A 12,764-nucleotide genomic window follows, 5' to 3' on the forward strand; every position below is an offset into this window, starting at 1 on the left:
CCAGAATGGGATATCTGTGGATCTGGGGCTGATTGTGGCTTGCTCATTCATTGCTCTTTAGTCTGTTTTGGTAGGAGAATGAGAAATTTTAAAATTGCGATACCTTCCAAGGTTTGTCCCGCGTCTATATTTTTCGTTTGTTTTCCCCTGAATCTCCTCTCCGCGATTCGTTGGGTGATCAAAGCGCTGGGATCGCCGTGATTCGTCGATCTTCGTGTTTTGAGGCTTTGATTGGCTGGTTATGAGAGGAGATACTCCATTTTATGATCATGTGATTACTTTACTTTGATGTAAATGTAAGCTTAATGAAGGGAGAAACTACGGATGGAAATAAAGATAATTGAGTAAAGACGCCCGTTTGTCAAGGAAAGAGCTTCAGGCAGAAGAATCTGAACATGTCACGTTTCGGCTGATATCCGGAATGAGGTGCATGGGCATTCATTCTAGCTCACTTGAATTCGAACGTCGAATGAACTTTGTCTTTTGATTTTGAAACCAACTAGACTACGTTTTGTTTTTCAAATGAAAACTACAATATCCATCCTTCGCAAAGAATACTAGTAATGCAGCTGTTCAAATGCTGCGCCATAAATGTACAAGTTCTAACTAGAAAATCAACCGCATACCAATGAAGACCCCGATCACGCTCAACTACCATTAAAGCCATGTTTGTACATATCTACACCCTCTTATCGTTAGACCGATCTCGCCATACTGAATCAAGTCTTTCAAAGTGGCAAACCTTCATAAACCCGGAGAATTAAGCCTTCAATGGTCGCGACGGAAGCTCTTGTGTTACATTTGCTCAAGATCCGTAGCGTGGCAGTCCCCATCACTGTAGACAACCAGGAGTAATCCAACGAGAGAAATGGAAGTGAGAGTTTCAAAATGAACTTACATGACCATCGAATGAGAAGCTGACATGTATCGTACTGATTTGAAATACTCATTGACTCTTCTCCAAGTTTCTACGTGTCCTAGGATGGACGTTACCCAAGGGTTTCTTGCTGTCAGCTTGGTCTGATTTACTACGTTTCATGAGAGGCTCATTATCTGAAGACTCATCAGAACCATCCATCTGCATCTTATCGATTCGTGTGGAAGAAGATTCAACACCTGAATGCTCTTCCTTATCCACCATTTGCATTTCAACATCAGGCGCGATGCAAGCAGTCGTGCCGGCCCTGATACTTGAAGGGGGATCTTGATGGGCACCATGAATTATCTCAAGCATCTCGTCTAAAGACTTGCGCTTGCTAGGGTATTCTATGCTGTTGCGAAGTAATAAGTCAATATCACCAAACTTCGCAGCCTGGTTCATACAGCCAGATGCATTCCGATCGGAACCGGTTCGATCTTTTTTCATCTGGCAGCATCTTTTGGTTTTGTAATCAGTCCGTTGAGCCCTGGCGTTCCATTTACTTGGTATGGCAAGTGCGGAGCCTTGTTTTTGTGTGACTTTTTCCAAGTCGACATTGATGTTGTGAGCAACTTGCTCCCATGGCATAGTATGCTTTGTGTACTGCAGGTCAAGGTTAGCAAGTGTGCGCAAAATAGCAATGCTATATTCTATTTAGTATGAGTTGGAATACTTACGCCGTTTTCGAGACCCTTGATTACTTGATGTCTCAAGAGATCTTTTTCAACCTGCGACCATGCTAATCGTGGCGGGGTCTTTGGCCCATTGGTTCGCAGGATGATTTGATTCCTTGCTCTGTTCAAGGCATGTACAGCCTGTTTATCACTCCAATCAAAACCAGCGATATGTGGATACTCTCTGACGTCTATGATGCTTGGGTCCTTGCGAAGCTGACGTACCATGAAAAACTTTGACGTGTCTGGTGTAGCCAAACAAGCAGGCTTCAAATCCTGTCCTAGAACAAATTGCCAAGGAGATATTTCGTGTTTGGTTTTGGAACTCCCAATTTCATCCTCGCATCCGTCATCATTATCGTCGTCTACATCGTCTCCATCGGCTTTATCGCGACTAAGGAATAAAAGCTTTTTACCCTTTAGTGTGTCGTCAGTGTTATCATAACCAAGGTCATCGTCTTCCTGCTCCAGATCTTTATCTGTAATGGGTAAGGTGATTAGTTCATTGCCTCTTGAATCAAATTTGGATGCTGTTGGCACTGCTTCAGGTCTGCGATATCGTGCTTTAAATCTCGCTACTGTCCAATCAGGATTCAATAGAGCTTCGTGTAATATATTCCACCATCTCGCTGAGCCTCTGTCTGGAAAGTCAGGTGAAGCCATGGCTGCAAAAGTGATATCTGCAACAGCATGAGCAGCGGCCTTGATTCGTCCCTGTTCGATCGTGTGATTAATTTTCACAGCCTCCTTCCACTTGTCTTCCAAAACTGCCCATGTAGCCATGGCGACCAAACTCATCTCATGAGCGCTATCGACTTGAACGGCTTGTAGGATTGTGCCTTTTCGCCCCACGGAAACTGGCATTTTCTTATATCGGGAAATTGGCATAAAACCGCCCCAGGGCATCTTCATTCCTTTGCAGATGGTGCAATACTGTCCAATCGCGTGGCTTGTGATATCTCCAGGGATGCATGGTGGGCCGATTTCTGGATATGGCGCCGTAAGCTGTCTTGGCTGGTGTCCTGCCTGTATTTATTGGTCAGTATCTTCTGGTGAAAAATGTCGTGCTAGATTAAGTAAAACTGCAAGTGGAAATAATTTTCATCATATTAAAGACAAACCTCTGGGCTCAATGATAGCTTCGGAGAGAGCCCTTCAAATGGAGGCACCCCAGTCGATGAGTCCGCCATAAATGGACATGCACATGGATCACAATGGAGATCTATGGACTCATAGAACGCGTTATAAATTCATATGAAAGAAAGACATACCATTCTGTTTTTTGATTGGTTTCCTGAGAAATCATAAAGGTGTATCAATGCGACAAGGAAGCGACGAAAATTGCAGCTCGGGCACAATGAATCTTTCACCAAGAAAAGAGAAGGAGAAGCAAGGTAATATGCTCTTTGCAGTCTTTTGCGGTTTTACTAGATCAAACAATCGCGATTAGTATGCTCAAAGAACCAAACAAAATGTGCAACTTACGGATTGTAGGTTTGTGAGATTGGAAAGGACCTTTGAGGCTGCTGCATGCAAATAAGTCGGACTAACAAGCTGGCAAAAGCGACGATCTCTTCTTGGTAGTCCTGAATATTAGAACGGCAGGATTTGCAAAAAGTGAGAGCAACAAAATGAGTTGTAGTGATCAGTCAATGGAAGAAAGCTGCAAGGTCTGCTCTGAATCTCTATATCTGGTTTAGACAGTTGATATCGTTGGTAACAAGAAGCAGTAGTCATAAAGTAAACCTGACAAGCAAGACATAGAAAAGAAATGACAAAGATACATGTGTGTCTGAGGTTTGAATCAAGAAAGTGAAGATTGTTACAACAGAAAGTGATTGTTGTTGTCCCAGAGACGAAGAAGTCACCATGTGAAAATAAATGGTCGAATTTGGCGGAATGAAAGAAATGACACTAAGTTCCCGGTTTCTGTACACAAGCTCTCTCATAAGATAGAATACATATGATCCTGCATCAGAAACCTTCACTCTTGGCTTGTGAATGTTAGGATAAATCTAAAACATTAGTGCAGGTCGGGTTAAGCAGAGGTTAGGGCTATATCTCGTTTGATTCAATTTGGATTATTGAACTTCAATCAAGTTTCTGCTTACTATTGAATAGAAATTTTTTGGGTAGATTTCTCTCAGATGGATAGCCTTGTCTACAAGGCGGAGAGGGTACAACAAGATGGTTGTTTTCAGTTCCTGGATGTGTTCTTGGTGGATTGTTATATAGGAAGATCTTACATCTATCAATCTAGTCATCTCTTTGTCTGCAAGAAACCAGCCTTTTTCCCCCTCATTCATTCATAGTCTTCAATCTATTCCTCCATCTCCATGCTCATCTTTGTCATCTTCGTCATCATCGTTTATTGATTGAATATCTTATACCGCCTTCAGCTCCTAAAGTTAGAAACACTTCAAGATACATTGGGGAACCATGGATGTTCTTTATTTCTCAATAAAAAGCTTGGTAGCATCTCAGGATTGAAAAGATTCCTCAGCAGACATGTTCAATATGCATGTAATGTTTGTTTATGCAAACAAAGTCTAACACAATCTACTATCTCGACTGGAAACTTGCAGGTGAGCTTATGGTTTGTTGTTGTTCTGTTAGTATCATTCTTTATCCTCTATCTCTTCATAAGTGCTTGAATATTCCAGATCTCTGCATGTTATTGGATACTAATCAGTGGCTTGAGTCTTGAATAGGAACCATATCAAACTACACACTCAACTGCCCCGGACCGAAAACGCCTGACTAGTTGAACTCCTTCACACGATACCTCCTTTATCCGAAGATCTATACATTATACATGGCAAGCCCCCCATCTGCGAAGCCTACAATTCATACGACTAGAACCTTCCTATTCGATAGAAACAATGTATAAGGAGGGGGGAAACTTGATGAGTCACGACTGAAATTTCACAACACATGTTCAAGTGGGTCAAGCAACAGGCGAAGGGATTTGATCGGAAAACAGCAGGAGGGAAGGAACTTGATACATGCGCGTATTTTCTTTTGGAACAGTTGTACATCGAGTGTTGTTATATAAGTGGGGAGAGGAAACCAAAGGAGTGGATCCACAACGATAGACACTAAAAGCGACGTGGGAGGAACCATGCACAACTTGAACATTATACATTTGATAGAAGGTTCTCTCTAGAAAACCAAGCCGGCAATAGTGTCTAATGTGGACTGGAAAAAAAATAGGGGAAAGCTAATTGAGCAAACACAAGCGAGACTGCAGGAAAAAGAAGGTACGACGGAGTTGAACATTATCTTCTGCCCTCGTAATGCAATTCGAGGGTTTTGAAAGCTGGAAATATATCAGGCTCGGCGATTCAGAAAAGGGGGTAGTTGGGGAGTAGGTAAGACTGAGAAGTCCGTTGTAAATTGAGAATGAAGAGAACGGCTTTACTGCGTTATTAATTTTGGAGAAAGATGTGAATTGTGTTGGGATGTATCCCATTGATGACATGGCATGATAGAACAATAGCTCAGGATTTTCCTCTCACTCAAACACATATGAAGCCGCAGACGATTACTGGGTAAAACGGGCGTTGAAGAGTGGTTGATTAGATCTAGAAAGAAGCGACTCGACTCGCAGGGAGTATTGATTCAAAGAGTCGGTCATGATGAGTTTACGTGCGAAGATGACTCTATACCTTCATTCCAAGATCCTAGAACTGTAATAAAAGTATAATTTTCATATGATAATGGTAAATCGAGAATACGCAGCTCCCAGTAGAATTTTTAAGACCATGGCGATCTCGGATCGCTTATCACTTCAGTGAATCCCGCTGTATTATAGCGTATTCCAGGCTTAGTGAGGGGCATTGTGACCCCGCAAACACCCTACAGACCCTGAAAATTGAATTTCCGTTCCAAGATTTACTGAGTCGGGTCAAACTCAGGAAACCTTCACCAACACCGTGAATGGCCCCCAAAACTTCTGTGATGTAAGATTGAATAGTTCATTCCCAGCTAAAAAGCAGTTTATTCCAGTGTTATATGTGAGTGATGATTGTGGTTCACAACGTTCCCTTGCAGAGGAAGCAAGCAGTGAGGAATTCGGGGACGAAGTGTTGACTGACATGCCTTTTATCTTGCCAATACTTAACAGTTAAAGATTCAATCAGTCTTTGCAATATAATCCGCTTCTATGTATTTTAATTCTGTAGGTAGTCTCCAAAAATGTAACCCCATTCTAGCGCCTCCTAGACTCCTCCTTGATAGGCGTTTCCTTCCGATCCCTCTCTAGTTATGAACTAAATTAGACGCAGCATTTCCCTCAATCTTGACTTTCCAATATTTTCTATCGTTATATGACGCTGTTTGTTCTAACCTGATTCTGAATCGTTCGAAGAGGCCCTTGGGAAAAAGTGCCTAAAAAGTGTCACGGTGACTCTCATATTAGCCTGATAGTTCGTGAATAGTGCACAAGAATGGTTTAACATTAGATAGATATCTAACAAACTCATAGAGCGACAAAGTTGATTTGTTTCTTACTATCTCTACATGTACGTAGCTTTGTATGGAAGTGCTTACCGGACTCGGTTCAAGGTCACCGCAAATCTCAACACCTAGATGTTTATGGCCATTCGAGTGCTTCTGATCCAAAACAACAATAGTATGGTAGTAAATTTCAGCGGTCTGTCAGATAACCTTCTATTCATCAGTGAACCCTGTTTCCACAGAACGAATAGTACAGATCAGAGAGCTTGTATTGGTGAGAAGGGCAACATCGCACTGCTAATATGTTACGGTCGTCTTTTGCGAGAAGAAGAATTCTAATAGCGCGCAACGAACGCTTGGCAGAGCTTCTTTTGTAAATATTTGGAAGTATGACGAGCGTGCCGGGTAAGATTAGAAGAATAGTGGGAGTTCTAATCGACGTCGATTGTGTAAGTGGAAAGGGCAATCTAGATAGAGTAGGTTAGCACAGAAAATAAAGAGCTAAGGAAAATAGAAGCAAGACTAGAGAGTGCAGAGAAGAGAAAACGAGGAATGCAGGCCAGGATACTCACATTTTCAAATGGAGAGGGACCACGAGTAGTGGTACCAAGTTTGAAGCAGAAAAGTAGGTTCAAGGCGATAGTGCTAAGTCGGCGATAGATTTTCGAAGTAAAGAGCCATCTAGGCGGCAGTAAGATCGTGATGATGCGAGCGAAAGTTATATGAAGAGAAGAGAAATGGCCTGGAGTGTAGCTTTCGCAGAGAATTATGGTTCACATTGGGAGCAAGTCAGAGCGAGAGAAGGAAATACTCTTCGCTAGATGCCAGATCGAGATTAGATTTCTCGGTTCGTTCAAAAACAGTATTAAACAAAGTAAAATCATCAATGGATGATTCAAAATTACACTCAAAATAGTGATCAGTTAGTGCGCGAGATATTTCTCAAGAAACAAGGCTAATTTTGACGTTTTGATATGGAAATCGGCAAGGCAAGTCGTCGTTACAGCATCTCCAGCTAATATCTAATCTTGCAGACAAACTAAGGCGCTATATACTGAATTTATAACCATCAGAGCCTCGCGTGCATGAACTGATCAATATCGTGTTACCACCAACACATAGTCTTACAGGAGCAGACGAAGGCACTGTCTGTGAGAAGGGAATTATAGGGGGTTACAAAAGGAGGCAGCTGGCAGGATCAAGTTAGCACACAACTTCAAGACATCAAAGATAAGCGGCAAATATATTACAAGGTTTCAAAGATCTTAGGCATCAGGCTGCTGGCTGCACATATGGCGGAGGCAAAAGCTAACAGAGTACAGTAGGAGCTTCGCGGGACGTACTACTAAAATAGGCGACTCTATATGAAAGGGCACGAAAGAATGAAGGGACGCAGAGTGTAGAAGGACGATATCCAGGTGCTGAAAAGCCGATAGGGGGTTAATAGCCATGAAGAATTCCGGTACGAAAGTTATACAATAGAGACAGCAGATATCTCTTATGCTTGATGTGCGACAAAACTGCTAGCTAGCACAGCAGGGAGTATATAGACGTATAGCGCTTGAAGTGTGTTTCTTGTCACAATAGATAACTTATTGTTAGAATAATAGATTTAGAGCTATTTGAATTAGTGTGTAGGTTTTTAGCGAGAAGAAGGAAGATTGGGGACAAGATGCTGGGAAGAAGATACTGGGAAGAACTAGAAGATGAGAAGGAGAGTGAGCGCCTAGAACTTATTTGAGCTAGGAAATATAAGATCAGCATGAAGAGTGATAGGAAATTTGTTTACAAAGAAGCAGGAGAAGCAAGAGAAGACATGGGGGCACAAAGATAAGAGGAAATAGGAGGGATAAAAGGAATCAAGGGAGGAGGAAGCAATTAGTCACTTGAGAGTAGAAGAAGAAGTTTAGATTCTAACTGACACAGCTCTGAGCTAAACAGAAGCCGCAGTATGGCCTGTTCCATAGAGCTTTATAGCCGTAAAGAAGCTTTGCATCAGCGATGATGGTTTCAAGTCCTGGTGAAAAGCTTTGGAGTTGGGCTAGATACAATACAGCAGGTGAGCTAAAAGATGCGATAAAAGCAGGACGTTCAAAGCAGGCGAATTAGAGACTTTGATATGATACTATACATAGGTATACGAGTAAACAAGAAGACTATAGGCCTCCTCTCCGACCGCTTCTTGAAGCGGCAAAGCCTTTTACTGTATCGTATGACTGATTAGCCTTACAAAGTAGCCTTGTATGACTGAGAAATTGATTGAATTACGCCACAAAATGTAAAAGACGGTTAAAATCTCTGCCGTATTCTTAAAAATTTGTGATTAATAACTGTAGAGTTTCTTTGCCGTTGAATAATCAAACGTTCGCCGAAGTTGTTCTAAACCAATTCTTTCCACCTTTCTTGCATGTTACATAGTTTTGGTCTAGAAGGCTACCCATTGGTATCACATACATCTCTTCAATATCTCTTGCGACCATAAATATCAAAACCATTGGCGTAATGGAGGGCGAAAACCAAAGAAATGACGACTCGATGGCCTCAGGATCCGGTCTAAACCCAGACCTTCCACTACAATCCATCGAAAACAACGACACAGGCTCTACACAGGAAGTATCAGCTCCAATGCCTCGCACTGGAGAACGAAGACCACAAAGAGGTGGGCTGATCAGAATCCGGCGTCATCAAAGAGTTCCAAGTTCCTCGCAAGTTCCATCATACCTTCTGAGAGCAAGAAGAGGCTCCAGTCCCGCGTATGCGGCAGCTCTCAGTTCTTACCTTGGCCCCATAAATCCTCGAGGACATCAAAGACTGCCTGAAGATCCACTACCTACCATGATTCCCAATCGAGTCCAAGAACCAGAGTCTTACTTGCGAAGAGCCAACACCGAGAACACGCAGTCATTGTCTCGGGCTCGCAATAATAATACATTAGGCTCTAATCATCCAGCAGGATTACAATTACAACCAGGAAAAAATGTTTCTTCTAGTCAAGTAGCCGATCATACAATGGCAGACAGAGTTCAACCCCTTTCTGGAAACTTCCACTATACAGGTCCTATCAGTTACAATCCACTCACCGAGGCACTGAATCCCCGAAACGCTCAATTCTACTCAACACCGATGTCTCCCAACCCAAAAAAACGTCGTCAAATGCAGTCCGATGCTGCTCATTACTCCTCCATTCAGCGATCTGACCCCGCGAATCGACGGTCCTCTCAACGAGATTCATATATGGGAGGCGTGGAACCATCAGTAGATTTGCAAGCATTGAGAAGCGTAGCCGTTGGATCAAGTAATGCTACCCAAGGTGCTTGGGGTGTTTTAATTCCTGTATGTATCACGTTTGTTATTGATTTGAACATGTGCTAACCTGTAGAAGCAACCCCAAAGAAAGAGAGGACGCACGACAGGATCGAAAACCAACAATACTGACTCTGTAACTATGCAGCCACCACCACCGTGCCCCATTGCTCCCAGTCCTCCAGAAAGAAGTCCTGTTCTATCATCTGCTGTAAGTATCTATTGTTCAATACTCTTGCCTCTCAATATCTAACTTCTTTCTCCTCAGATCCCGGTCGTTCTCAACGAACAAATCGATAGACCACGCTCAAAGCGTAAAACTACGTTTAGCCTTGTCAAGAACGCTGCTGCGATGCTTGACCCCTTCACCAAGATAGTTCCAGCTACCGTCAAGCTAGTAGCGGACAACGATGAAGTGTGGGAGTACAGATATGCGGGAACTAGACGGAACTGGAAGAAAGGACAAGGTGGAAAGGTCACTGTTGCAAAGCTCAACGAATGGGCAAACGCTATCATACGTCGCAGACTTCCGGGAAGTTTTCCTCCTGCTGCAAAGAAAAGACTCTTTTCTGCTCCTCCTCCACCTAGGCTAAATAATGACAAGTGGACAGAGTGGGAAAGAGCATTCCTAGAGGCACATATTCTGGATGCAGTGAAGGCTAAGGAGGGCAATCTAGATGAAGAAGATTGGCAGCTTATCGCAGACGCTCAGAATGAGGAGTTTCTTGGTCAAAAGAGACTTCCAGGATTGCCTATGGCACTATTAACCTCGCGTAGTCTCACCATTAATGATGTTCCAGTCATTAGAGGTGGAGGCTATACTAAGACCGAAGGATGTTTTCCAAAGCGCTCAAGCTCCGAGATTCAAAACATTCTCTACCATTGGCCTGATATTCATGAGAAAATCAAGCAGCTTATTAGGAGACACCGTGGGAAGGTTCCAATCTATGTAGATTGTGACACCGATATCAGTGACTCGGAGCGTACGTCAGATGATGAGAATGGAGAGAAGGAAGCAGATAAAGCTGAGATTGGTGCTTCAAAGTCTATTTCTGAGGGTTGATTGCCAATTTGATTAGTAATTTGAGCATTCTCGGGGTCATTTGTAGTTTTTAGAGGGTTAGCATGGAAAACCTGCACATTAGTACTAGAAAATAATAAGCGATGTTTTAAAAGCACTCTCAAATGATCATCAAGATGTCTTGTAGCCTTTCTTTTATATTGGTAGAATCATAAAATCTCTATTTCGAGTTGGAAAAATAGACTAACATAGACTAAAGACTGATTTTTGACTCACTGATATGACTAATTAGCTAGAATAATAGATAATCAAGAAGATATAGATGTAGAGCATTCATGAAATCAATTCTATTCTTCATCAGACAGTCGCCGAAACTAGAATTCTTCATAATGTACAGTAAGGTAAATCGTTTTTTCCGGGACTTATTGTTATAGGTATATATATAGTAGTAAGCTGTCAGGAACCGATCCCTGATACTGTGCTTTTTGGGCAGATTGCGTGCGTGGCGTAGTGGTAAAGCTTACAACTTCTATTGATTCCAATCACGTAACACTTATCCGGAACTTATCCGGTTTTTTCCGGCCTGTTTCTTTCCGAGCAAACTTCTTCGAGATTTCTAACTGGAGTAGAATTTCATTGTTCATTCCTGAATTGTAAAATGAGATTATTATCATCCTTTAAAGAATCGAAAGATATATATTCATCTCGAGGTATACACTTATATTCATCTTAAAAATCAAAACCATAGACTCTTTTTATTGAAACAGAGTCTAAGATGCTTATTACTCCTTCAATATTATCAGCTTCTAATCTATAATAAGTGCTATAACTTTCTTAATTTTAGAGTTTCTTATAGTGTTTTAGATGGATTTGAACTATAAATTTTTACGTAGTATACGTATTTTAGTTATACAATTAGATTACTCTCATCTAATAAGAAGTCAAAGTTCGTATTAATCTCGGTCTATTGTAAAGTCTATTTGAGTTTTTGAGACTATAATCTATACTTCAAATATGAATTGTAAGATTTATTTTATCTTTCGTGATGAGCTGATAGTATATACTGCTTATGATTTTTTTCAAATCTATATGAGATAAGTTCATTTAAAGATAAGATAATACTAAAGTATTGATTTCTATCATATATATCTCAGTTATATAGTAAGTTATTATCGTCTATAAGTTAACGTCGAAACTAAAATCATATTTAGATCAATAACTTGATATAATAATAATATCTATTCTAACACTCTAGACGTTGAATTGTATACGTTGAATTGTATTGAGATAAATGTATCATAAATTAGTTATAGTATTTATCTAGAAATCGCTAATTTACACCACTTGATTTCTGTTAACTATTTTAGTTTATATACTCTGGGAGCAAATGGATCATCGCAGGCACGTGATCTGCTTCACTTGCCACAAGCTAATCTGTGTAACATCGATGCTTGGCGATGGTGATGGTGGGCTCTTTCTCCTACCGAGTGATGTTCACCTCCTCGATCGATTCCGTTGAGTGCATGATCTCTTGCTGTAGTGCCAAGCGCAAAGCCAACGCTCTAAGTAGTTACTAATGCAAATCTCGAAGAGCCTCGGGAACTTAAAAGTGAAGCATCTAACTCATACGAAAATGACTGAGTAGCTAACATGACTAGCGAAGCCGATCACGTGCATGTGATGGTTCGTATACTCTTATAGATAGTTGTATGTTATTAAGATTAAAGAAAATTCAAAATTAAATACTTTATTAATTATACTTCACGAATATAATTAAATTGTATTTCAAATGAGACTTCCGATGAGCATAGTACGAAGTATAGATCATAATATAATAGTATTGAAAGTATTATCTAATCTATATATGTTGATTAGCTCCGAGGTCAGGAGTCCGAGTACAGATTAGAGCTCTTACTAATACTGACTGCGCTAGCTCCATTTGCTTTTGTATAATAAGAATCATAACTTTTATGAGATACCTGAAACTACTATATCTGTATGAACGTAGCTGAATGACCTTAAGTCACTGGGCTACCGTAGTATACCAAGCTAGAAGGCTAGCCTCAAGTATGAAGATTGCTTATTCCTGTACATAGTATGCCTTTAGATAGGATGTAATACTGAGAATAGACAGGGATCCACTACTTTACTACCAACTCATAAAAGTATGGAGTGTTCCGGATGATCCTGGAATAGTGGTCGTACTATATAAACCCTATCAAGTGCAGTGTAGGCAATAGTATACTACAGTGAAACTGTGGCGCGTATTAGCATATTGATATTACAGCTAGTACATATAGAAAGGAGGTTATACTACTCTCGTATATATTCATATACTAAAGAATACTAGCAATATAAAATATACATTCCTATCCAAATTAGGCTTGAA

General features: G+C 41.0%; 2 protein-coding genes across 2 annotated transcripts; one reads left to right on the top strand and one right to left on the bottom strand.

Annotated features, from left to right (window-relative positions):
• Positions 1-946: 946 nt before the first annotated feature.
• Positions 947-2,783, bottom strand: EAE97_011839 (uncharacterized protein; the record flags this gene model as incomplete). The annotated part of the gene is made up of 3 exons (XM_038882353.1): positions 947-1,522; positions 1,597-2,619; positions 2,715-2,783. The coding sequence occupies 3 exons, from the start codon at positions 2,781-2,783 to the stop codon at positions 947-949; spliced, it is 1,668 nt and encodes a 555-aa protein (XP_038726845.1).
• A 5,770-nt stretch (positions 2,784-8,553) lies between these two features.
• Positions 8,554-10,417, top strand: EAE97_011840 (uncharacterized protein; the record flags this gene model as incomplete). The annotated part of the gene is made up of 3 exons (XM_038882354.1): positions 8,554-9,384; positions 9,431-9,565; positions 9,623-10,417. The coding sequence occupies 3 exons, from the start codon at positions 8,554-8,556 to the stop codon at positions 10,415-10,417; spliced, it is 1,761 nt and encodes a 586-aa protein (XP_038726846.1).
• Positions 10,418-12,764: the final 2,347 nt, after the last annotated feature.

The sequence above is a fragment of the Botrytis byssoidea genome, assembly GCF_014898295.1.
Source record: "Botrytis byssoidea strain MUCL 94 chromosome Unknown BBYS_042, whole genome shotgun sequence".
In the NCBI taxonomy this organism is placed as follows: Eukaryota; Fungi; Ascomycota; class Leotiomycetes; order Helotiales; family Sclerotiniaceae; genus Botrytis; species Botrytis byssoidea.